The sequence below is a fragment of the Bactrocera dorsalis genome, chromosome 5 (genome assembly GCF_023373825.1).
Source record: "Bactrocera dorsalis isolate Fly_Bdor chromosome 5, ASM2337382v1, whole genome shotgun sequence".
Classification (NCBI taxonomy): domain Eukaryota; kingdom Metazoa; phylum Arthropoda; class Insecta; order Diptera; family Tephritidae; genus Bactrocera; species Bactrocera dorsalis.
The window spans coordinates 11,237,539-11,265,521 of NC_064307.1; the positions used below are offsets into that span (position 1 = coordinate 11,237,539).

At 36.6% G+C, this 27,983-nt stretch overlaps 1 protein-coding gene across 8 annotated transcripts; it reads right to left on the bottom strand.

Annotated features, from left to right (window-relative positions):
- Positions 1–333: 333 nt before the first annotated feature.
- On the bottom strand, positions 334–22,506 carry LOC105231448 (probable serine/threonine-protein kinase DDB_G0278509). Of its 8 annotated transcripts, none has more exons than XM_049457441.1 (5): positions 22,340–22,506; positions 20,334–20,822; positions 2,938–3,952; positions 2,319–2,517; positions 334–2,253 (listed from the first exon to the last, which is right to left on the bottom strand). In XM_049457441.1, the coding sequence occupies exons 2-5, from the start codon at positions 20,633–20,635 to the stop codon at positions 1,226–1,228; spliced, it is 2,544 nt and encodes an 847-aa protein (XP_049313398.1). In that variant the 5' UTR covers positions 20,636–20,822; positions 22,340–22,506; the 3' UTR covers positions 334–1,225. The 8 variants fall into 8 exon arrangements, with proteins under 8 accessions (XP_049313398.1, XP_049313392.1, XP_049313391.1 ...); XM_049457435.1 differs by having other exon boundaries at positions 20,334–20,867; XM_049457434.1 differs by having other exon boundaries at positions 21,889–22,506.
- Between the last annotated feature and the right edge of the window lie 5,477 nt (positions 22,507–27,983).

Consider the following 27,983-nt stretch of genomic DNA (forward strand, 5'->3'; position numbering starts at 1 on the left):
CATTCCTACAACATTTTCAATGATTCCGAGGTCGTGATTTCATTTGATATACACAATGTCACTCCAAAAATTGGCAACCAATCTCTTCGCAACGTAAACAAACAGTTGTCAAACATATAATAATTGACATATGGAGATCAAATTTCATATAAACGAGAAAAAATGTCGTGCCATTCTAGAAATCATTTATTCGGCTTGCGAGCGCAGCTTAAATGGACCAGTCTGAGTCATATTTGATCAGATGGTATCGCTGAAGCCTTACTCAATTCATATTTTCTACTGTCACCGGTCAAACCCTCACCAAATTCTCTTCAAAATAAGAAGAAGCATAAATTAATGTTTGACTTATAAGTTTTATTTCTGCTCAATAAAATAATGAATTTCTAATCGTTTATATTTACCAGAAGTAGATTTCATAAACATACATACATATGAAGGTGTACGTAAACCATCACTAAATACATACATACAAACACATGAGTATATATATTGTATACATATGTATATAGAAGTGAATAAATTTTGGCATAATCACAAATTTAAACTTATGTAATTTTTAGTCACAATAAATCAACATTTACATAACATACATATTTCGTGTTAATTCACTATTACACTTTTGGAACTACCTATTTGCATATTTTGTTTCGTTTTGTTTTTGTTTTTGTGTTTTTCTTTCTTCTTTTACATTTATTACTTCACATTTAATCGCTACGTCAAGTGGAACAGTAACTTAAAATTAAAAAAATAATAACTTAAATCTTGTAATATTTTTAACATTAAAATAAAAATAGAAAATGGTCGTGTTTGCACTGCGTATGTGTGTATGTGTATGTGGCTGTGAGTGTGTAAGTGCAAATTGAGCTTATTTAAATTGTATATGAGTGCGTGCGTATGTGTGTTTGTTTGTGTGCGTGCGTGATATGGATTTCGGATGTGCATGTGTGGGTATTTATATGCGTATTTGAAACAAACCGTTATAATAATATTAATTGCAACTAACAACTACTAAAACTAAATGCGGTAATCAAAATTAAATTAATTTATAATTAACCTGAAGTGGGACATAGTAGACAGCACAATAGTAGGAGAGATAGTTAGATAGACAGAGAGAGAGAGAGATAGAGAGAGAGAGAGTGGGAGGGAGGGGAATTGAAAACTTAAATTTTAATAATGTAGATGTAATATAATATGTTGTGTGTGTGTGTGTGTGTGTGACTAACATTTACGGATTTTCGGGTGGTTCATCCGGTGTTAGTAGACTTTGCGGTGCATTATCGAGATCGGCCAACACGACCGATGGGAATTCTTCATGCACCGAATTCGAATTCGAATCCTCTTCGAGTACATTCGGTGGCGGACGATTTCCCGGTAGGAATTCATCCAAATTCGGTATATATTCAACAGTTGCGTACTCAGTTGGTGGCGCCAACGATGCCGTCTCTGGCGGCAATGGCTTGCCGACCAACACTTCGTCGAGCACAGTTGGCGGCGGTGCCACAACTGCTGGTGCTCCAACGATTTTAGTCAATTCCGAGATATCATGTGCCGTCAGTAGTGTTCCCTCATGTGCCGCGGCCGTAGCTTGTATTCCACTTACGCTATCACCAGCTGCGGCGGGTGCTTTCTCATCAACTGTGACATCTCCTTCAGCAGCGTGTGTCTCCATGGTGTTGTTGTTGAAGTCAACTGCATTCGGCTTGTCTTTGGTTGTGTTCGGTGCTGCCGTTATTGTGTTGTTGGCGTTGACATTAATGCCTTCACCCGGATTGATATTGCCCACTCCTGCAGTTAGATCTTCGATGCCGCCAGTTTCATTTGTTTCCAAAGTGGATGTGGGCGCTTCCAGCGTAGCTACTTGCTCGCCAGTGTGAGTTTCAGCTGTGGTTGTGAGGGTGGTGGTAGCAGTGGTTGTTGTTGTTGTTGAAGGTGTAGTCGTCGCCAGTGGTGGCAATGGTGCGATTAGTATCGGTTTTATAATCGGTGCAATTAAAGGTGGCAACACTTCATCACCGTTATTCAATGGTGGATTGAGTAGTGGCACTATAACGACCGGCTTGGCATTGGCCAGCACTTGTTGACTCAACTGCGTTGGTATAATCAGTGGATATTTATTGACGAACAGCATTGGCAACACGGTGCAGATTTCTTGGTCAATTTCGAAGCATTGTGATTTGCCACGAATGCGTGTCTCTTGCTTCAGCATGATGGGGCAGAGTTCGTTGAGACGACTGTCACAAAGTATTGGATTGTCTGTTGGTGTATAGAAAGAGGTTAGTAAAATTTTGAAAGTTCTGTGATATTATAGCGTGACTTACCATTTAAATATAACTCCAATTTGCCGGGTACGTTGTGGGTCATGCATCTCGTTTGCGAAACTAACTCCGAGGATATCGACGATATTTGATTGCTGGTTAGGTTGGCTTGACACAGTACGGGTAGGCCATGGAAGTCCTTCTCCAGTCGGGTTATGTTATTGTAGGCGGCCTTTAAGATTTTGAGGTTCGGAAGGAATGTCTGAAAATATTAGTGAACATCTATAAGTCTGGAGGTATTTAAAGAATTAACCTTATGTTATGGAAATCCGATCTGAAAGGAATTTTTCGAAAAATGTATCGTTGCCTCGAACAATGATGCATGACAAATTTCGTGCAGATATCTTGCCAAATAACAAAGCTTTCTATACAAGGTTCAGTTTGTACGGCAGCTGTATGTCATGTTGGTCCGATATCGGCAATTTCGACAAATGAACAGCTTCTTAGGGAGGCTAACAAAATTTCGATATCTTAAAAACTGACGGACTAGTGCGCTCATATACAAACGGACATATACTTAGACTAAATCGACTCTTTCCGTCAGATTAATATTTAGTATATATATATGTATATGTACATATATAGTCCCGAATAATATGTTATTTGATTCCGATCTACTCACCCTTTCCATTTCCTTCAGCGTCAATAGTTGATTGTGCGACAAATCTAACAGCTCCAGCTTAGCCAAACCGATAAAGTCCTCCGGTAAAATACGTTCCAGTTGATTGTAGGACAGACTTAGTATGCGTAAGCTATTCAAACCCATTAGAGCGCCATCCAAAGACTTCAATTCATTGTGATCCAAATACAACTCGAACAAGTACGAATTCTGGTCAATGTTGTTCTCCTGGTGACCGGTGAGGCGCTTGATTCTATTGTTGTTCAAAATTAGATTACGCAACATGACCAAACCGCGTATCTCATTCATGGAGAACTCCTCGATTTCATTGTAGGAAATATTGGCGCGATACAAACGACTCAGTGGCAGCAATGAACTATTCAATGACTTGATGTGATTAACCGAGAAGTCAATGTCCTCCAGCATTTTACACTCCAGAAAGTCGTCTTGACGCAAATACTCGATCTCATTGTTGAAAGCGTGGAATTCATTCAAATTACGCGCATGCTTGAAGATGCCATCAAATGTGCGTATGAGATTGTGTTGTACATGTAGATTCTCCAACTTGTGCATGTAGCGCATGCTCTCCGGCAAGCGTTCCAAACGATTATTCTGTGCCATAATCAATTTCAAACGATTCGATTCCGGCAATTCATCATCCAAACTGCTAATTCGATTCATATTTATAAACAACGATTCCAATTTGTCCAGATGCCGCAACGTGCTATTGAGATTCTCGATTTGATTGCGCCCGAGATGCAACGTGACCAGACTGGTCGGAAATGCGCCCTTATCCAAACGTTTTATATTGTTGCTCGGCAAAAAGAGATTCACCACCATTTGTGTGCCCTTGAGGTCATCGTGCAGTACCGAACGTATGCGACAGCGTCCCATATCGAATGTTTTCACGATCGGCATGTGATTCAGCATGTGCTTAGGGATCTCTTCGAGTTCATTGTCGCCTATACTCAGATACTCCACGTTTGATAACCCTCGAAAAGGTAACTCAGGCACCGATCTAAAAATAGGTAAGCAAAGTGGATGATGAAAAGACGAAGTAGAAACATGAGTTGTTGTTTTTTTTATTTTTTTTGCACGATTATTATTGTTATTTTTAATATAAGCAGTGAGGCGTAGAGAAAATGGTGGAAGAATACATGTATGAATGGAAAGCTTCCGACGTCGAGCGACAATGCATCAACAGCAAAATTTACAAAAAACAATAACAATATCAGTACATTTTACATGGATGTATGTAAGTGTATATTACATACTATATAGCTACGTACATGTACATAGTGTTATATACCAGTGTATATATACATATTTGGATTTGTTTTGAATTATCAATCAGACAACACACCGTCAGCAACGCGCGGCAACAGCCACAGTCCCCACCATCCACGCCGAGCCCTAGTCAGGAGCGCTTCACGGATGCTGCAGCTGCCGCCGTTGTCGCTGTTGTCGCTGGCTTTGTAGTTGTGCGTTTACTTTCTTATCAAATTTGCATATTTCAATTTCTTCGTCACATTTCTTCGGCCGTTTTCTTGCATACATATTCTACATAATTATTGTTGTTGCTGTTATATTTTTGGAACATTGTTGCTGTATTATTATTATTATTTTTATTGTTGTTGTGTAATTCATCAATACGATTGTAGCAATTGCTTTCAACTGTGAAATTGTATTGAGCGTATTGACGTCCACTAACAGTTCGCAGATCAGCTTAGCAAACATTTAAGTATACTCGTACTACATATGTACATACATACATAAATGCACATAAATATGTTTTTTGGCTTCGAAAAGATAAAAATCTGGGGTAATTGTCTTATGTTGACGCATTCCCAGATGAATTTTGTTTTGCATAGCCACTTTTATATGCTGCTGCCAGGGAATACAGTATGCGTGCAGCAAATTGGAGCATGTGTTTGGAAGTACATATTTTGCGACTTCAACTTTTGCTGATACTGATAATACTTTTCATTTTTGAACTGTATTCATATATTTCTTTCATTTTAAATACATTAAAGAAAATCTCAATAAAATAGTAATCTTTGAAAGTAATAATAACGGTTCTTTTGTGGATTTTAGCATTCAAATTTAGAGTACCTATCGGCGAGTTGTGGGTTCACATGAGAGCTGAAGTTAAATCTGTTATTTTTAATCCAGATTCACTCATCGTTTGGCAGGTCCAAACTCTCGAGTTTATTTTTGGTGTTATTTTAGTGAAACAAAGATTCTCGAAATGATTTAGAGATACTCGTATGCTGTCGAGTTGACAGTTCGTGGCTGAAAAAATCTTGGGTTCATTCCTGTTACACAGTTTTTTTCTTCGTTCGGGTGCAATCAAAGTCGGCGAGGCTTTTTATATGTCGGGAAACTTCACCAAAATCGGTGAAAAGGTTCGACCAAAACCCGTAGAATATTTGTTACAGAAAATTTGTAAAGTAGTTGGTGCTTCAAGAGTAAGCTAGACAAACGATTTGCAGTTATAGTCTATTGTTTTCATCAAAACTTTGCTTTGATTTGCCACGTCTTTTCAAAGAATTATGCCAATTTTAAAGAGAATCCATCGATTCCCTTGTTTTTTCAAGTTAAAAGGAAAGTTTTTTGTTCTAATAGTAGTTATTGGCTCGATATAAATTAGTTTACGCAGACACGAAAGCCTTTCGCTCTGACAAACTGACAGACGTCACTCATTCAACAAATAATTGCAGCTATCATACTCTTGAATTTTTCAAAAATTCCGCCTTCAATTTTAAACTTTTTAGGTGTTTCTGTTTTTTAGCCATCTACTGTATATGAGAAGCGGACATAGTCTGACACAGAGCATAATGAGTTTCATTCACAATATTGTTTACGGATGCCCTTGTCTCAAATTGCAATCTTTTGCAGTGATGCAATGAAAATAAAATGCAAAGAATAAACAGTTTTATGGGAGACACGCGCACTGAATGTCCTTTGAATCATAATATATAAAAATATATTATCAATATGCAATAAAAACAAAAATATTTAGCACACCAAAAAACGTAAAAAATCATATTTATAATAATTAAAAGTTTAACGGCGTGTCGTCTAAGCATTTAGAACAAAGCAAAATATTTTGCAGTAATTGGATGCCAAAACATGATGTAGCAAATAGATGGTCAATGAACCTTGCAGGCATGACTTTCTCTCATGATCAGGCGTATGGAAATAGAAATCTAAGAGGGTGTCGGGTAAGTCAAAGAAGCATTCTACTAAAAGAATAAACAGGACCTGATAAATTAGACAGCCATTGCAAGCATTCTTAAGAATAACCGTTGCATTATTTGCTCTAATACTACAAGGTCTGTCGCAAAAGAAACAGAACTTTTTAAATATAACTATTTTTGGTAGCGCCACCTATTGGTGAGTACATGACATAAAAATTTTGATCTCTTGATCTTATTTGGAAAACTTCATTTGCCCATGAAAGGACACTGCTTTCAGGACATTTCAGCTATCCAAAAGGCGACGACCGGTATTATCAAGAGCATTCCGAAAAATGGCCTTAAACTCTCATTGGAAATGCTAATTGACCGGGCTAAACGTTGTATCGAAGCACAAGGAAACTACTTTGAATAAAAAAATATAACTTTTGAAAAATATTAATTTTTTGTTGTTTTTTTAACAGTCCTGTTTCTTTTGCGACAGACCTTGTATATGAGTTATAAGTTCTCAAAGGATTTCGGTATTTTTGTGGGCGCCTTGAACGACTTACATTTTTTCAGCTCAGTATAAATCGAGCAACAGTGTTTGTCCGGAAAGTAATAGGACTGATTTTCTTCCGCCGTGACTGTACTTTGGAGCTTGCGGGCATCGAGTGGATTCGGTAGAGGGTGTTCTTAGCTAACGAACCAGCTGGTCAGTTGTGTCCGAGTCAGGGCAAACATTTTGGCGCGACGTTTTTCTGTGAGTCGTGCAAGCAATGCAGATGTACGCGATTAAATTCTGTGTAAAACTCGGTAAATCTGCTAAAAAGCCTATTTGATATGATCAAGCAGGCTTATCCAGGTGTTGCTTTAGCAAGAAGTGTTGTGTTTCGGTGGCATCAGGCCTTTTTGGAGGGCCGGGAAGAGGTCGCTGATGAAGACCGTGCTGGGAGACCTGCGACTTCGACTAACACCGACAATGTGACTCGGGTGCGCAAAGTTTTGAACTCAGACCGTCAACCAAGTATTCGTTTAATTGGCCCGATGTTAAATTTCTCAAAATCTGTGGTTCATGACATTGTGACGGACGAGCCAAGAGGCAATCTTCCGAGTGCGAGAATCGGATTCATTTCTTCTCTGCATTTTATAGAAAATAAAAGCAGCATTTTCACGAAAGACACCGATTGATTGTTCAATTTTAAGGGATTACGTGGGTTTACGGGCTTCAAAAAATCGATTTTTTTTTTATAAAATTTGCTGGAAGCTGCCATTTTGTTAATTAAAGCTTCCATTAGAATCTACAAGTATTATCTATGAGACTACATATTTCATATATATTTTTGACCGTAACGAGCTTGTGTAAACCAATTCTGTGGCGCGGCTTTCTTTGAATTTCTTGGAATTCTACTCTATCCAACTATTCTTCCATGAGAACATAACGAATTGTGTTTTATGAAAAGGAACACTTAAATTTTGCTATTTTTCAGAGATCAACTCTTCTTTATCGACATACTTAAATATAATTACCTCAAACCAATTAACTTATAAAAAGTCCAAACTATTCTATCTAATAGCCAATAAAAAAATCCCAAGGACAAACAAGAAAAGCTATCGAACAGAATGGAATGCATCGACTTCCTTCCCACTTCGCACCTGTCAATCTGTCAACATGACACACTTGGCTTGGGCGCCACTTGTGACAAACGACGTCACTAAAAATAGATCCACATCACAATTAACGACCATTTGTCTGATATTAGAAATTCTAATTTCCTCCACTGCTGTGAGATATCCAGCCAACACTTTCTTTACACGCAAGTTGGCGCGCATGCGCAGAACAGCACCATGTAAACCATCACAACAGCCAGCAATAAGGCTCACACAAAACTGGTTGTAACAAGCAGCCACCAGAGCCTTAGCTCCCATTGAATGTTTGTTTGGTGAAGCCCACTTAATGATAGGCTGCAGAACAGCAATCCAACCTCCTCTATCATTGCTTATAACTGAATTAATTAAATTGTTGCAAGAAATTCCAGTGGCGCCTGCTCGTTGCTACTGGCATACGCACGCGATGCAAGCGAACGCCGACCCTGTAGGAAATTTGAACTAACTTTTGCCGGCACTTGTTGGATTTTGTTGCTGGCTCGCTTGCGAATACTTCATGTAAACGGCGGCTACTTTAATTTAAATAATATGTGTTGTTGTAGAATTTCCAACAGGGCATGTGTGTGAGTTAGTGTCCACTTAGTGCAGTGCATTATCAAATGCTTGATGGATGCTCTGGCAATATGCACATGCCACATACATGTATGTCTATATGCACTCAAACACGCGTCCATGTTGTTAGGAATGCTCGCATACATTGCATTATTCATCTGGGAATGGTCAGCAGAGAACTTTTTTCCGCAATGTTTTGGCGCCATTGGCGCAGCACAAGGCGTGCTGCTGCGCTTAATAAGGAGTGCGATCGCGATTACAATCGTGATTGCAATGTGCTATTCATAATGATAATGTCTGACTCGCTTGCTGATGGGCTGTTTTGACAATTGATTGGAGTATCCTCGCGTCTAATCACCAATAAACACACACATACACACATGCACGTCAACGCTAACTGGTTTCAGTGTGCGTGTTCTAAGTTGCGTCAAAGTGCTGCACATTCCATGAATTCCGTTATCGTTGAAGATGATGAACGGCTGTCTACTGGATAGCTTCTATTTTTAGCTGGCCATTGCTTTGGAAAATATCGACAAGCAATTTATTTATACGCGTAAGGCTGACTATTCGAGCATGTGACAATCTATTTTCAATTTAGACAAGATTCCTTTGGACTACCATGTGTTTTGTTGCTATTTGCTAATGGTCAGGAAGTTAAGTTGTAGATAATTGATAAATTGCAATTCGCAGTTGGTAATTGCTTTGTAGCTTTAAACTATAATTGCTTTATTGGTTAGACTTCAAATATATTGATTATACATCTATTGGTAGTAACAGAGTAGTTATTTAAAGTAAAAAAAAAATTTTCCACGTAACTTTACTTCTACTGGGTGCCAGGCCACAAAGGCACCGAGGGTAATGAAATAGTGTGCGAGATTGACAAGAATGGTTTACGGCTAAAATTCGAAAACGTGATCAAGAATGGAGCATTTCTTGTGCACTTGTCTCACATTGACAAGACTACGTTGTAAGGATCTGGGGTTCAAACGGTATGATATACTGGAGGAGGTATCGATAGTGAGGCCTCAGGGTATTTTAATACTCGCGTCAAACGCAGGCATTCTTAAGGATGACCACTCCTCATCGACCTAACAACTGAACTCCATTTGCAATCGCAAAGAACCAAAACTGATCTATGCGTGGCTCATTGGCGTACCAGATTAACCCAACCTAGCTTGATTTACCGTTATCTGGAATGAGCTTAAACTTTAATTGCTTTAATATTTCTGCGATCGAAAAAAATCGTTTATATAGTTTTCCAAGTTCATTTCGGGGGTCGCTGAAAGTACAACATCAATAATTTATAATCGCAAATAAAGATCCACACCTTTATGTCTTCGTGAACTACTTTTCTTTGAATTAATATATTTTTTAAGGATCTTGTACAAGTTCACGTATATACAGCCAGACGGACCTGGCTAAATGGACTCAGCTCGTCATATATTTATACTTATTTTATAGGATCTCCGACGTTTCCTTCTGAGCGTAATAAACTACATAGCAAACTTAAAGAGATCTGTACATTTAGAGCCCAGGAAAACGTCGCTTTTTGAATTTTTATTTTTAGAATAGAAAACACTGTAGAAAATTCGTTTAAAGAGTATTTTTTAGTGCATATTTAAATGCTTTGTTTGAAGACTGAATTACTCAAAAATGTTGAAAAATACCGAGAAATCTAGTGGAACGTGTCGCAAACGTCCATTGACGTGAAAAGCAGCGTTGGTAATTCTTTGTTGTAGATAATTTCGTCTATTTAGGAACCAGTATTAACACCACCAACAACGTCAGCCTGGAAATCCATCGCAGCATAACTCTTGCCAACAGGTGCTACTTCGGACTGAGTAGGCAATTGAGAAGCAAAGTCCTCTCTCGACGAACAAAAGCCAAACTCTATAAGTCGCTCATAATACCCGTCCTGCTATATGGTGCAGAGGCTTGGACGATGACAACAACCGATGAGTCGACGTTGCGAGTTTTCGAGAGAAAAGTTCGGCGAAAGATTTATGGTCCTTTGCGCGTTGGCCACGGCGAGTATCGCATTCGATGGAACGATGAGCTGTACGAGATACACGACGTCATTGACATAGTTCAGCGAATTAAAAGACAGCGGCTACGCTGGCTAGGTCATGTTGTCCGGATGGATGAAAACACTCCAGCTCTGAAAGTATTCGACGCAGTACCCGCCGCGGGAAGCAGAGGAAGAGGAAGACCTCCGCTCCGTTGGAAGGACCAGGTGGAGAAGGACCTGGTCTCGCTTGGAATATCCAATTGGCGCCACGTAGCGAAGAGAAGAAACGACTGGCGCGCGGTTGTTGACTCAGCTATAATCGCGTAAGCGGTGTCTACGCCAATTAAGAAGAAGAGAATGTTTTTTATATATTAAGGATTCACCATACTTATAATCGTGCTTATAGTAAAAAAGGTTAAAAGCTATTTTTAATCATTTAAAATAAGAATAAAATTATTTTTCTCTTACTCGCTCCAAAACAACAAAAATTCGCAAAAATCACCGTTTCATTTGATTTATGATGGGAAAATGAGGGATTTTAAAACCAAAAGGCACTTGCCAACGAGAAAAAATCTCCAAAACGATTTATTACTTTAGCAGCTAATGAAAGCGTGAATTATTTTAATAGACTAATAAAATCTGAACACTGCACATACATACATACATATGTATATATAGATAAGCGCATGAATTTCATGCGATTTGCACAGATTTTCGAAAAAGCATATATATGTTGACATATGTACATACATATATACATTGATATATATGACAATGCAATCTACAAAAAATTTCCCTCACTGTCAGCAGAATCGGCGCTGTTATAAGATCTATACAGAAGCACGATCGGTTGCGTGCTATCAAATACATTTTATTAGTTCATGTGCTCTGAGTACTCCAGAGACGTCATAAACTGAACACTTCTTTTCTAGCAGATAAGCAATGAGCGGCGGGGTAATAGTTCTTCCTAATTCTTCATGGTGGAAAAAATTTTCATGATATTTTTTCTACAAATTAATTCCTCTGTATAATAGTGTTGCTGTTGTTGCTTTTTGGTATTGTCAATGAACATTAGGCATTTAAATTTTATGACTGGCGCCAAAATAATATAATAAAATATTTTTGTTGCCGGTTTATGACCATTTAATGGTTTTGATTACTTGTTTTTACTTTTCATATTTATTCCATACGTATGTATTATATATGCGTAAAGAGATATGTATTGGTGTCGGTATAAATATGCGAATTCAAGACGATGTTGGTAAGTTGAAGCCATTCAAATATTTTTGGCAGCTTATTGTGTAGAGAAAATATAAAAATCTGCATGAACAAAATATGGCTTTAAGAATATAGTACAGTTAGGGGTTTGATCCCAGTTTCTGACCACCCTGAATAAGTATATATATGGAGTACAGTTGTAGAAGTATATGGATGCTACTGTGGGATAAAAATAGTAAGACTTTACAATTTAAATTTTGTGCGAAACCCCATTCTTCGAAATATTTTGTTTCTAAGTCGGTATGACTGTTAGTGACCTCTGTGCCAAATGTCACATCAAAATAGTCATTATTGTTTAGTATACGTTTGTCTTACTGAAGTACATAACAAAGAAGTTTCATTACATTTTTTGTGCGGAACCAAATTTCTGGTGCCGAAACGTTCAGAATGTAGGAAATGCCTTCGGTGACAATTGTTTCTCGCGAGCAAGTGTGTTTGATTGGTACAAATTATTCTAAGAGGGTCGACAGCGCGATGACGACGAATCACGTCCAGGACGGTCATGTCAATAAAATAGAAAAAAACGTGCTGGAGAATCGCTGATTAACTGTCAAACATCTTACAGGCATCATTGGAATATCGGAAGGATGCGTAAAAACCATTTTGAAAGATCACTGGGCCTAAGAAAAGTGAAAGCACGATTGGTTCCAAAATCACCAAATTTCTTCGAAAAACAGCGTCGCATTAACGACTGTGAAACAATGTTTTCCAATTGATTCGACTACGCAATGTTTACCGCTCGTCTTCGTAATGCGTCAGAACTCTCATATTGACACACATAAGGAGATACAAAAACAAAAAAACAACACAAATAAGCATCATTCCCGTACATTGTTTATTTAAATTAAACCTTGTATAAAAAATTCCATTGGAACAACAAAAATTTTAATGTGCATAGAGTTTTCAATAAATTTGGTAAACTGATAAATATGGCATATAGTATTTCATAATTCATCTCTGACAAGAGCTGTCAGTAAGTGTGTTTACTACTAACGAGATATGACATTTGACAGCACATGCTTTACAGTAGATGACATTTGACAGTTAATTTTTTAGTAGTGACAGTTTTTGACATTATTTTTGTATTTTATTAGTCGGTCGTTTGACATTTTTTCTCTATAATATTCAGTTAATACTTCATTTTTCACGCTTTTAGTATACAGAAAATTCCAAAACTGTGCTCTATAATGAAGATACATGATTCCTAATTTCAAAAAGGTTAAATCGATAAAGATGAACCTTATTGGTATTGAGTGTTAGATTAAGCCATTCAATTTTACAGTGAATATATTGAAAATAAGGATGTGACAGCAGTTAGCCTTTTAAATTTATAATTGAGTTCAGTCTTTATAAAATAATATGAAATTAATTGTTTAATTACATTGTTTATTAATTTTAATTAATTCTGTGAAAATCATTGTTCGTGCACTTTCTGGAATGAGGCATCACGGTATACATGATTTCGTCGAAAAATAATGCAAGATTCTTAGAAGACAATATACTACTAATAATTTATAGAATACTTATAGTAATGTCTCTGTAGAGATAACATAGAGTAAGGAAATGCATACTCTAACTGGAACTAAAATGAGGTTTAAAATTATATTTTTGATTTCATCTGAGATATATTACTCTTTAATCAATAAAGTAAAAATACAATAAACTCTCTCTCTCTCTCTGCTCATAGAATTATACTATAAAAATGTACCATTATTTACCGTTTTGGCCTTCACTTTTCCTACTGGGTGTCTACTGTTTATGCAAGCTACAAACTATTTACCCATTGCTTTGCGTTTGGGGTCAACATTGCGGGGTTTGTGGCGAGCGGGAGAGTACGCATGACGAAGTTGCTTCAATTGAATTTTATTGTTACGTTCAATCAATGATCAAGAGGCCAGTATAGGTCGTGTGACAATTATAATATTTAAAATATTGATCAAGTTCACAAACTCAATTGTACAGACGCATACTGTATAGTGCATATATACGACTATTTGTAAGTATCTTCGTTACTTTTGGAGCGCATATGCAAAATGGATATAAATTTAGTATTTAGGCGCGTCTGTATGTGTAGAAAGCTAAAGGGCTTTTTTGGGTTACTGCGAAGATCACTTGGCATTTATTTGTATTTTGGGATACACCAGAGCTTGTCAACATTTTAATTAGTGATAATTGAATTGCAAAAATATATGGAAAATTTCATTGCTCATTCTCGTAAAAATACGGGCGACACTTGTTTTTCTAATTCAACTATATCTGGCAGTTGAATTGTGGTTAGAATTTAGCTAACGTGTTGATAGGAATTTTTTCCTTTGCAGAGGCACGTTCAGATTGTTATTCATCTCCGTGCCGCAGTAATCGCTGTTTTCGTTAGTTCTGTGATTATTTTCCAGTATCTATAGTTAATAATCTATAATTAACAAGCTGGTGTTTGTATAGTTATGTCGCTTCGTTCATCAATGAAGGTAACCAATATTTTTTTCATTAGTGTCGTAAAAGATTATCGAAAGATTAAAATGATTATAGCAAATACAAAACTCGAAGATTTTTATGAGTGTGCTGAAAATTCTTCCTCTTTCTCTGCTTCTCCTGGCGGGTTCTTCCTCGAATACTTTCAGAGCTGGAGTGTTTTCATCCATACGGAAGACATGACCTAGCCAGCGCAACCGGTATTCGCCATTGCTAATCCCCAAAGGGACGTAAATCTTCCGCAGAGCCTTTCTCTTGAGAACTCGTAACGTCGACCATCAGATGTCGAAATCGTCCACGCCTCTGCACCATATAGCAGGACGGGAATAAGTTATAGAGTTTGGTGTTTCTTCGTCGAGAAAGGACTTTGAAAATTAATATTAGCCTACTTTATAAAAGAGTGTTCGCATAACAGTAAAAAGAGGTTTTTAATATCTATGGAATTGAAAAAAAAAATTTTCATTAATAAATTTGACTCGACATTTGATTAATTGAGGTCATAAAAACAAGTTCTCTCAAGAACTTAGAATCCCACTCAGGAACTATAAGAAGTGTATAGAAATATGGATTGATGGTTATTAGGTGCCCGTCATCTCAAAATAAACTTATCTTGAAGGCGACCTTTAAAGATTTTTGTCGAAATAAGAGGAAAACAAGAAAAAATGCTAACTTCAGTTACCTCAAGGCTATAATATTCTTCACAGGTGCATTTCTTATACATAGCACCAAAGAGCATACAAATATATTTATCCGCCTGTTTGTATGGTACATAGCTATATGCCACAGTGGTCTGATCTGAAAAAAATTTTGAAGTTTGTAGCTCTGTCTTTGACAATATTCTGTGCCAAATTTTGTGAATATATTTTGTCGAATAAAAAAGTTTTTCATACAAGAACTTGATTTTTATGGTTCAAGTTGTATAGCAGCTATATACATACGTATGCTTTAGTGATGACCTTATATGCCATTTCGACAAATAAGCAGCTTCTTGGAGAGAAAAGGACGTGTGCAAAATTTCAGATCGATATATCAAAAACCAATCCAATTAGTACGCGTATAATCATATTGGCATACGTACGTGGCTAAATCGACTCAACGCGTCAAGCTGATTATTTATATGTATACTTTATAGGGCCTCCGATATTTCCTTTTGGGCGTTAGAACCTTTAACGAAAACTTAATACACCCTGTTCAGGTTATAATGATATTGCAGTGAGAACTTACTATACAAAGCTCATTTAAACCACCCATTACTCTTGTGTACTTAAATTCATACACACTATATTCAACTCATTTCCATGTACATCTGTCTCATTACCATTGTATTGTTTTATTTACGATATCGATTTAGTTACGCTGCTTAAATGTAATTAATTAGATTTCATATGCCAGCCTATTTAGCGCATTCACCAATATCGGACTACTAACTCCAAGTATGATATACAAGACATCAATCCCACACACACACACACACACACTTTATGAGTATTACTCAAAGTTATGTGTATTCCTTATTGTCTTCATAACATTTCCTTTTGTCTGCTTTGGCCCGGTCAGTTGCATATTATGGCAATAGGTCAATTGATATAAATTACTGGCAACAGCAAAGATTGAAGCCACCAATGAATTGAGTCGTTGGCGAATGAAATAATTCGATTACACATACATACGTATATACACAAACACACATTATTTTGTTTTTGTGCTTTGTGTAAATTCTACTATGTTATTTTGTTTCTTTGTTTTTTGCATTCTTGCGCGTTGAGGTATTCCAACACTTGCGTTTAAGACATTATCTGTATAAAATGAAAGTTTCACTCGGAAAACGAAAAGTGATTAAGACAAGTGATATCTCGTAATTAAATCTCGTTTTTTTTGCAGATAGATTAAGTAAATATTTCAAGTATTAGTAAAGTGAAATATTTAATTGAGAGTCTACTAATAGTCTGGTGTGATTTAGTTTGTACTAGTAGAAGGCAGATTTGTTTATTTCACTTTGTCTACGTCATATGAGTGTAGCAGTATGTAACAATCTGAGAAGATTAATGTTTTTAATTTTTATTTCATTTGTTGCAGTAATCCCTAGAAATTGTGAAATCGCACTAACATATGTACTACTTCTATATGTAGTAAGTATTGTACAGCAAACTGCAGGCGTTAAAAATTAAGGTACTAGTCGATCTGTGTTTTCTATTAAAATAAAAACCCACTTCTAGAAATATGTATCATGAAAATCCCCCAGCAAAAAAAGAGTGGTTGCACATAATTATGCTTGTAACTCCCCCTATAGAATCCCAGCTGTAAGAGCGCTTGGCAACAAAATTGTCATAAGAGAGCTTTACCAAAAAATCCATTACACTTTGTATAAAAGTATACCTTTACATCTACATATGTATATACATACATACATACATATGTGCCTGCGTGCATATGTACTCTTATAGCCAAACGATCAGTTGATTGAAAAGCAATGATATTACTAAGTCAAGAATGAGTTTAATTCCAATTCATTTTCAATTTTTAATTTATACTCTTGTGAAATTAAATGAATTAAAACAGAAGCGAACTGATAAGCAAGACTTGTAGCTTTTAAAGCAAAATACACCTACTGTTTTGCTTTTTGTTGCCCACGATGTCAACACCAGCACTAACAACTTCGGCAGGAGCATCCCGGCATATGTCAAAGCGAACAACGACAATGACAACACGACATAGTAACTATTGTATTTATTTGTTATAATTTTTTTTCAATTGACATGCAGGCATAAGGAGAAATATATATACATACGTGACTGTCGCTAGAAAATCTGATTAAATGCAAAAGTTGCTGGTTGACATTTGAAGCCATTGATAGCGGCAATTGCTGATCACGCTCCTCGTACTAAATGCCAGAACACATGTTTATGCCGGGTGCTCGAGCAAGCACACACAAGCATACTTTTATTGAGAAAAGTAAAAAAAAAGAACATAAATAATTACATATGTATGTATATAGAGGCTATATCAGCAGGAAGTTATATAAAAGGTTTCGAATATTTACCCTTAGCTTATGTTAGGTTAATATAATTATGGCTGCATACAATAAGGCAAAAAAAGAGAGCGACCAACCAGATTCATAAAAAATTAACAATTATTGGCGCGAAATTGAAGACTTGAGAGTTCCAGTAGTTGTGGGCGGCTCGAAAAGTGGGCGTTCACTGACCGATCTCTCTATTATAAACTTATCGAGATGCTCTCAAGCTTTTTTATGTTCCAGTGACAGCAAACCAAATGGCAATGCTCCTATAATTTTTGAATATAGACGCCAAAGTTCCATACGTATTAAGTCTATACCTAAAAATGTTATCCATATTCCTGAGAAGAGAATCCAATGAAATAAAAAGCGCGTGAATTAAAGAGTTTATGCAAATATTGCTCTATAAAATATTGAAAAACCCTCACATGCGCCTGCAAAATACTCTTAGTAAGCTCCATTAGTCTAATTACTAATATAAAAGTTTCCATAAAATGTTCCTGACAGAATATTATTTTTCCTCAAAGGTACTCCTGATTAAATTATCTTATCACTCAGCTCATCGGCCGCATTCCTACAGCCACCCTATAGCCTCCGTCGACAATCTCTTTGTTCTACATTAGAGTGCAAGAAAATATTTATGAAATTATCAAATTGTCAACAACTTTCCATACGAGGACTGCGAAGAGGTTGGGCGGCGCATTTCCTAATTAAATATTTGTTATTTTGTAAATTCATTTACAGTTCATTTCGATTCCGAAGTGCAACTTATGCACGGCAGACAGCACGGCGATTACTATTGGGCGAGCAAAAGGCATATACTCGCATGCAAATCACAATGCTTTACATATGCACGTGTACTTGTACATATCTATGGATGTATAGGGTTCTTAGTAGATGGCTTCGAAGAAATACTATACGAACACTGCGTATACTAGGCTGCTATTGTTCATACTATTTGAATATCTTATAAAGCATTTGTGGGTACTAATTACTTGATTGAAAGCGTAATTAAATGATATGCCCATTATGTATTTATACATATGTAATGTAGTTTCTTTTTTGCACTCCCGCATATGTAAAAAGAGTGTAGGTGTTTGAATACAGGCATATGCATCGTGAGAATGAGTTCATTCCTTCTGAGGAGGTAGTAATTATTCTTGGTAAATTATAAAGCACGAAAAGGTGCACCAGTTAAGTAGGCGATCTCATAGGCTTTTTGTCGAAGCTCAAAAATACTAAAATTAAAGGCAAACACTTCCGAAAAATAAAAAAAATTAGTTAAGGAAAGTAAAATTAGTATATTTTTGTATCAAATGTTAGCTAAAGCTCAATGCAAGCTTCTGAAGGTTGCATTCTAATCATATAAAGGCAACAACCAAATTTTGCAATAGAACTCAATCGATGCTAGCAAGGTCTATGATTATTCCTAATATCAATGTGGTTGCCACTACTTTCACCATCCTAACTACAAATCTTTATTACCTCAATTACTTCCTCCAATAATTCTTTCCAACAGAAATTACAATTCTGCTATCATAGAGAGCATATTTTGATCAAATTTGACTCGAAAGAAAAAGAGTTGTGTGGAGTCTACTTTATCACGAACACAAGTATTAGAATGGCACAAGGCATTCAGTGAGGGTCGTGAAGTCAATGAAAACTGTATCACAATCTCATGCGAGTCACCCATCCACCCTAGTTAATGAGAACAACACCGAAAGAATTAAAGAGATAGTGATTGAAAATCGACTGGTTCACGTTCTCAACATCTGTTTTGGTTATGTGATTCAACACATTTTTAGTAATGTTTTGGGTATGAAGAGACTTGGAATCACATTCCATGATGTTGATTCAACTATTTTGGCCAAACACGAAACGAGAGTCATGATTGAGTCACTGGATCTGATAGATTTGGCTCCATGCAAATTTTTTCTGTTTTCGAAACTAAAAACTCCGCTTCAGTGAACCTGCCATGAGTCATTTGAAGCCAATTAAAGTCCTTCACTGAAAGCACTGAAAGCCATCTCAGCCGAGAGTTATAACAGATGTATGAATAACTGGATTAAGCATTGACATGATTGTGTGGGTTCAAAAGGAGTACAACTTGCAGACGGTAATAAATATATGTAAATACGTGGAAGAGTTCTTTGTTGGTCGAAAATAGTCTAACTCCACTTGGGAATTTAGTTAGAACACTGATAGCTTGATAATGATGTAAGCATGCGCTTCACATTATCCTAACCAACCTTCCGTTTATGAACCTTAATACGGATTGCGCTTTAGAGAAGCAGGAGTTCTGGTGTCTTTGGAGCAATGGCGACGGTTTTCTATTTTGTGCATTTCGTTCTGTTGAGGCTAAATACACTATAGTTCACTTGGCTGACTTAAAGATATAATATAGCTATATAAATTTACATGGATGTTCTTTAGACCATTAGAAAAAACCCTTTTATATTTTTAGCAAAAATTAAAAAAGTTGAAAAATGTTAAGCTAAACCCTCAAACACTAATTAATGAAGTGAAACAAATGTTCCTTAAACTGTTAAAAAAAAGATTCTTTGTATCGTTTTTTGGCCTAAGTAATATAATGGGCTGATGCAGGAAAGAGTTCCATGCGAAAGAACTAAGGATGTGCCGGTATGGGATTGGCGATGGTTACTTTGTTGAAAAATAAAAAAAATATTATATGTATATGTATATAAATTAAAAATTTTTTAGAAACTTTTTTATCAACAAAAATATTAAATTTTTCAGAAAAATCTATTTTTTTGTAAAAAAAAATTTCAAAATAAAATTTTGATAAAAAAATATATTTTTTTTTTTGAAAAATTTTCTTAAAGAAAATTGTTGCTAAAATTAGAAAAAAAATCAGTTTTGTTTATAAAAATTTTTTGCAAAAGAAAATATTTTTTTACCACAATTTTCTCTAATTTTTCCTCGAAATTTTTTTTATATTTTTTTTTTTAATGGATAATGGCAAATTGAATTTTTTAAACTCATTTTTAATTTTTTAAAATATTCACTTCTTTTGTTTAAAAGAAGACACAAGAAGGGACAAATTGTGTTTATCACATGAAAAACACCTGCATACATGTTGAAGCAAATCAAAGGGGTGACATAATAGGAAGTATAGTATAGCGATGAATAGCCATTATAGAACATAACACTTTCTAGCAGATACATTTTTAGTTGCTTAATCTGCTTTTAAATTTACATTTTTTCGCTAACTCACCTCAGTGAATTCCATTGTAAACGCAATTTAACCAACTTTAATTTCATTTCCATAAACGAGCGCATTTCCAAGTCCTCAAGTTGTGAATGTGATATTTTTAAGCTTATATTAACTTCCGGTTCAAATTTATTCGACAGGGCATCGACAATTTTATGGAACGAGTCCACCTTCTCGCACGACAACTCCACATAGTTGTCGGCATAGATCGGTTCACAGGTACAGGGCGATAGCTCGGGCCGCACGGCGCAATGCACCGATGCGACATTCGTAATACTCCAAACTGCATAAACAAACGATGCCATTTTGGCACGATAGATGTGTAGCTTTTATGTTTTGAACTGGTTTTTGCGTTTTTCAAAATGTTTTCAATTCGTTTTTATTTTTGTTTTTGTTTTGTTTTTGCACGTTGTCACTGCGACGAGTGACCGATTATACAGTCAAATAATTATAAAACTTAGTTTTTGTTTTTTTCTGCTTTACTTTTTCAATCTACTAACACAAATTGAATATTTTTTTTTTTGATATTTTGCTCGGCTGTTTTGAAATGTTACTCGTATTTGTTATTGTTGTTGCAGTCAATGCTTATCAATGTGACTTTCATCGCAAAACAATGCGCCGTTAAGCTCGCAAAGCGACGTACGTACGGACGTTTGTGTGTTTATTCGCATGCGTGCGTTTGCATGTGTATGCGTGTGTTTATTTATATGCATTTGCATATGTGTGTGTATGTGTACGTGCCGGCTTTGCGTGATTATCACTGGCGTATTTTATCGCGTTAAAGTCGCCTTGTAGGCGTACGCTGGCTTCACGCTAACTCTTACTTTTGACTCTTAGCGCGCGTTCTCAGTCGCTCACTATCATGCACTGTTACTTCTCTATATGTTTGTGTGCATGTATGTATGTATGTAGGTGTGTGGGTGTGTGTTCATGCAAGGATCTAAAGGCATGCAGCACGGCGTGTTACGGGACAAGCACAGGCAACTAACAACTAAAACTCTGTCGCTGAGGCAGGGGCTTCCGCCTAGACGAGCTGTTTGCAGGCAATAGATAACTGTTTTCGTTTAAGTCGCGGGTTTTTCGCACGATTGCGGCTTTTCAACGTGTTAATGCACGATTGCGCGGAATTTCCGTGGTGAGTTTCGGCTAACAGTTAATGTGTGAAAAGTAGTTGATAGAAAAAATCTAGTTTTTGCCGTAATTTTTTTACTTGATTTTTTTTATAAAAAAAATTTAAAATATCACTTTTTAGTAAATTATTATTTTCCAGTTTTGGAATTGCAAAAATTATATATTTACTGTTATTTTTTGTTTTGGTTTTACTCGGGTAATGTCTTCACTATTTTGCTTTTATTCTTGCTTAGGTAATGCCTTCAATTTATGTCCGTCTAACGCGCTGAACTCAATTTCAATTTACACTACAATCGGTTGGAAATTTATTTTGTATGAATATGCAAATATATACCGTTAACATTTGACATCCATACAGCGCACAGTGCACAACAACAATATAACACTTGCATTAATCTACTTTTACAGTAGAAATTGTAAGAATTACCGTTAAAAAAATATTTTTCGCCGACTTTTTTGCTTTGTGTTTAATTTTTTGTTGTTTTCAAGTCGTTTCGAGCACGCTTATAATATTTTTTTTTTGCGAGGTTTTTCCACAAGTATTTTTTCGTACTTTTCTTTAAAATGTTATTTTGAGAATTTTACACTCAGTTTACATTTATATTCTTTACTTATAATAAACCCGTTATTTTTGTGCGATCTTTGTACTTTGTTTCGCCGCTGAGCAAATATCAAAATTTAATCTTTTCCTCATTATATAGTATGTACATATAAATCATAATTACGTACATACATATATATTTGTATATATATAAATTTTAAAATATTTTTCTGATCTTTTGCAGTTTTTGTTTTTATTATTTTATTTATTATATTGTATTATTATTTTCAGCTGATATGCGCGCACACCACGATCGTTAAATTTCTACTCAGCTCACACTTCGGTTCAGTTCATTCAGTTGAGTTCAATTGAAAATCGTTGCTCCGCTATTGACGTCCGTTTGCCAACGCGATCCGATTACGACTGGGAAACAAATTCACTGTGACGATGGAGGATAGTCGTTGTGAAGATCAGAATCGATTCTTGAATGGTGGCTGTCAGCGTTTGGCAGTGTTTTGGTTCGACGCCGCTATGTTTGTGGTGTGCGTGTATTGGTGCTATTGTTGTTGTTGTTGTTGATGGTGGTCGTCGTCAGTATTGATTCGGTCGGTCGGTGTTATCACCACGACATACAACTACTGTTTTTACAGCGCAACTGTTGCAGCCACTGACAATACAGCGAATAGGCGTACTCACACATATATGGAAAGTAGCTTTCAATTGCCCGTTGTTAGTAGCGTCCAGCTCCCAGCTCCCAGCTCCAGCCAGCCTTTTTATTACACACACACATACATACAGCTTTGAGAGCTTTTTGTTGTTGCTTTCATTTTTGCAGTGCACTTTTGAATCAATCTGTGGCAGGCGATCGATTGCTCGGCTCGGCCGCAAGTTTGTGTTTTGTTGTTGTTGTCGTACACTTGTGGCGCGCTTCTGCAATTCTTTGAATTGCTGTTGCTCGTTGCTACAGGTTCGGTTCTTGATGTGCTCACACACCTACCGTCTTATGCTGGCTGGAAAGTTTTTATCAGCGGTCACTGCGATAAACTCATCATATCTAATCCGGTAATTAGACAATTGTACACGCAATCTATCCGGAAGAAAGTATTCTCATATAAATCAGCATCGCTCTGTGCAATAAAGTGCTGGTCGTCGTTGTTGCTGTGGTTGTACTTTTTTCATGCTATTGCTTCTAATTGGCAGTTCGGTTGCTTTATTGCCTCTTTGCCGATCACTGCTAAAGTTTTAAGTGGCAATCTCATTTTCAACTGATATATTCGATTAGCTATTGCTGTTAAAAGATCAATGGAAGCGTATAAGTAGTATACAAGAATAGATATTAGAGTATAAATACATACATACCTATATACTACACTTACATATAGCAGACAATGACTTGGTATAGTTAACCAACACTGGCTTTCTTGGCTCCTTTTCTTTGCGTTATTTTCATTATACTTTGAATAGTGTATATTGAGTTTGTCGCGAAGATTGTAACACTCTGAAGGAAACGTCGCACATACTGTAAAATATCATACACAGGGTTTGTCCAGAAAGTAAAAGGACTTTCTCCGAGCACCTGCAGAATCAGAACAAACATTTTCGCACGACGTGTTTCTGGGAGTGATGCAGGCCGAAAATGCATGGTGTGTTTCGGTGGCACCAGGCTCCTTTGGAGGGCCGGGAAGAGGTCGCTGATGAATGAGCAAATGTGAAAACGATGCTCATTGTTTTTTTTGACATCAAAGGCATCGTCCACCATGAATTTGTTCCTCCTGGACAAACTGTTAACCCCAAGTTTTACGTGGAAGTCTCACACGAAGGGTCAACCGGGTCCGACAAGACATCGCAGTTTCAAGTTTGTGTTCGGAAAATGTTTTTAGTTAATGATATATCTCCACCAAATTTGATAGAGATTATTGTCCAAGACAACGCTGTAGTCTTGGAACAAAATTTTCAGAACGAACCAGTATAGTATATACGAACTGGTTTCCATTTGGTCAATCCAATGAGCCACTTGGCTGGCTCTGTAAGATCGCGATTAAGAGAATTTGCATATTTTTCGCGAAACACTCTTTTGATCTCCTATCATTAAAGGAATATACAAAGATTTCTCTGATTTTATGATTCGTCAAATTTCACAGCTGATGACTCATAACTCGCAGTACTTTCCTATTTTCATATAAAATCCGCTGATTGAATAGATATTTCCCGATGACCGCATACATAACTAAATGAAGAATAAATGTCATTAATTAAATTCAGTCTATGCGCTCTGTGAGCACTAATAATTTGCATACTCTCGCAACATGTTGCTACAGAGTATAATAGCTTTGTCCACCTAACGGTTGCTTGTGTCACCTAAAGGTAATTGAGATAGATATACTCGTAGGATTGTATACATACATGTATGTATATGTATATATATGATCAGGCTGATGACACCCCTTGGCACTCAGAGAACGTAGAACTATTACCACACGTACGATAAAGTACGAAGTTAAATTTAGAAGATACGGTGGATGGAGCAACAGTTTCCTGTTGCGGAATATAGGTCTTGCCTCCGTTTCGGTTTTCTCCAGGTAGTCGATGTTGTAAATCTTGTGGATCATTCCCTGTGAATCCCAGAAAACGGTGATCATTACCTTTCCGGAAGATAGGGAAGTCTTCTCCATCTTCGGAGCAGGTTCGCGGAATCAAGTCCACGGTGTACACTGTGTCGACTGCGAATGTTCCTTGGTCAATGGTGTGTACTAGTGCATTCATGGCTGTCTTAAGCTCTTTCGCCCATTATTTTATGCAGGATAGTACCAACACAGACTTTTGAGATGCTTGTTAACACAGCTATCGCATTCGTTTTCTGGTCTGCTAATATGAGATCATTGACATTTGTGACACAATCTAGCTATTTTCACGGCACTGGGCGTGTCTAACAATATTTGAACTTTTAACAATCCTTTCCTGAAACAATGATGATTTCCCTTCCAAGCAAAAAAAGCATCGAATCACCGACAAATCTTACTCGTTTTTATGTTCCTCAAATTCTGACTGTAGCCATCTAACAGAAAAGAGTTTTGCGATAATAAGTTTCTTTGGCAATAGTGGCGCCGTCGGGCGTTAAAGCTAAGTAAATGTGAACCTACCTTGTACTGCCGAATATATCAATGAACATATCAGATATTTCAGTGGCATTAAGTGAGCATGTTATCTTAGCAATAAAGTTGTGGTGTTAAAAAATTATCAAATCGGTTCCCCCAACACAGCATAATGATTTCCGGACTTCCGATTGTTTGTAATTAATTCACATTTTTCTCGAATAAATTTTTGCCAACTCTCGAAAATTTTTCACAACAAAAACGAAGCCAAAAATCCTAAAAAAATTTAATAATTAAATAATACTATATTTTTCGCAGTGTACGCATATTATTTATTAGGTTTTCTTTGCCTTAAATATATCCATAGCGTTGCTGTCGTCGTAAAGGAAATGCTACAATTTTATAATTGTTTGTAATGTGACACCGAATTGATCAGACACACTAGACTTGAATGTCAACATATAAATATTGCATCTAAGAATACAATAACAAAAACATTGGCATGCGTTGCACATGTGTTTTTCTTAGCATTTTGCTCTTTTGCTCTTGGTTTTGCCTTACTTCTGGCTTTACACATTATTTACAAGCAATCAATTACCCATGGCTTATCTCTGAGCAAATAAATATACCTAAATCCAAAGAAAATGAACACAATGTGACAGAAAACGTGATAATCACAACGAATGTGACACCGCACATACATACCAACACCTACACGCACATAGAGCCCATACTTGCATCGATACCAATGCGGCTACATATGTACGCCTATAAGCCGTTGGGCATGCAATCGTTATCAGCGATTTAGTGCAGTTGAAGTGGCAATTGACATTAAGTACGCAAGCACGGCATGGCGCTAAAGAGACATATTCATGTTTGCATGGGAATTAGTGGGCTCAATTGTAAGCATATGTGGTTATGTATGGGTGCAATGTAGATAACAAGTCGATTGTAGGGATGTTGCAAGTCCCTAAAAATTTGCTTGCGCACACTTTCACACGCACGTACGCACGCTCTGCAGTCTTACATATGTAAGTATTTTATACGGCGAGACGCCTTACATTGCTCTGATTATCTTATTTATTTCATTACTATCGCTTCAAAGGTGTTACATTACATGAGTGATTGGCTTTTCCCAGAAAACTAATTTATTGCTGCTGGAGGCTTTATATCTTAAACGCCATGTCATTCGACGCCCGACGAGTTGATTATAACGGCAAATTTTCCTTTCACTGCACTTTTCCAATGCAGGACAACAAGTAGTTTGTAATTATGCCCTGAACATGGTATATTATGTTAAGTATGTCACGAAGTTTGCAACACCCAGAAGGAAACGTCGTGGCCCATATTAAGTAAATATAAGTATCAATGATCAGAGAGACGCGCTGAGTACATTTAGCCATGTATGTCCATAAATAAGCGCACTAGTCACACAGTTTTTGAGATATTGATCTGAAATTTTGCACAAGCCCTTTTATTTACAAGTATCGGATATCTATAAGATATAGCCGCCTTATATACTGTTCGATCATAATCAAGTTCTTATATGGACAACCCTTTTTTACAAGATTTCTTTACAAAATTTGGTATATTTCTTCTAATTAAGTAATCTTAAGAAATGAGTATTGTTATTGCAATGATGGCACACTAGTGTTGCACATTTTAAAAAATACTACAAGTTTAAAGACCTGAGACTGAGCTCCGGTTTACATATTCTCCTAAAATATCTCTGGAACTGAATCCAATATACTTTAAGGTTTTATGCCCCTGTCCTCAAAGCTGAGATATACTTTGTGACAAAAAAGCACTGAGAATTTTGACTAAATTGCTCGGGTAAATGATATAATATTTCAAAAAAAATTTATTTTGCTAAGTTTTTAGCACTGTCCATAATTTCTACGCCAAATTTGAGCCCGATCTGTTAACCAGTTTGTTTACAGCAGCCGCTTAAGTCGGTACACCTCAGTAGTGCGTTGCGATTATTACAATGGATAAAAATATCGAACAAATAATTTGTCTCAAATTTTGTAATTCTAACCAAACTTCGTGTGTGCAATTGTTTCGAATGTAAGAAAATACCTATGGTGATTCAAAAACACAAGCCTACGAGTGGCACCAAGTCTTCAAAGACGGTCAAGAGATCGTTAACTATTAAAAAAAAGTCAAAGATATGGTTCTTGAAGATAGTCATAGAAGTGTTAGAGAGAAGGCAAGAGAGCTCGACATATCTCGCGAATCCTTTCAAATGATTTTGGTGGATATTTTGGGTATGAATTCCGTTCTTGCTGGACTCGTCTCGATGAACCTGAATTTTTTTCAAAACGAGTACCGTAAACAAGTCTCTTTGGACATGCTTGATCGTGCGAATTTCGATCTCACATTTATTGAGAGCATTATAACTGCTGATGAGACATGGGCTTATGAGTTTGACATGCAAACGAGTCAAGAATCATCGATATGGAAGGGAAAAAACGATTCGAAACCAAAAAAGCCACGCCAAAGCCGCTCAAAAATCAAGGTGATGCTCATTTTTGGTCTATATTAGTGGTTTGCTACGTCATAAATTTGTTCCAGAAGGAACAATAAGGAGTTCTCTTTGGCCATATTAAGGCGTTTGCGTGCCAATATCCGACGAAAACGGCCGTAATTTTGCTAGTACAGGTCACTGAATTTAAAGTCAAAAACGCAATGAATACCATCGATCAACCGCTGTATTCACCAGATTTTGTCCCGTGTGATTTTTTCTTGTTCCCAAAACTGGAATTGCCGCTGCGTGGAACCCGTTTTCAGTCAATCGAAGAGATAATGTAAAATTTACTGAAGGAGCTAAGGGCCATCCCAAAAAGTGCTCATGAAAGGTGAAAAAAATGGAAAAATCGTGAGGATCGA

Coding starts and splice junctions, on each gene's coding strand:
- LOC105231448 (XM_049457441.1), bottom strand. CDS start 20,635: ATGGCATCGTTTGTTTATGCAGTTTGGAGTATTACGAATGTCGCATCG. Junction 3,953..20,333: donor TTACAATGGAATTCACTGAG/GTGAGTTAGCGA, acceptor ACCTATTTTTAG/ATCGGTGCCTGAGTTACCTT. Junction 2,518..2,937: donor CGCTGAAGGAAATGGAAAGG/GTGAGTAGATCG, acceptor TAATATTTTCAG/ACATTCCTTCCGAACCTCAA.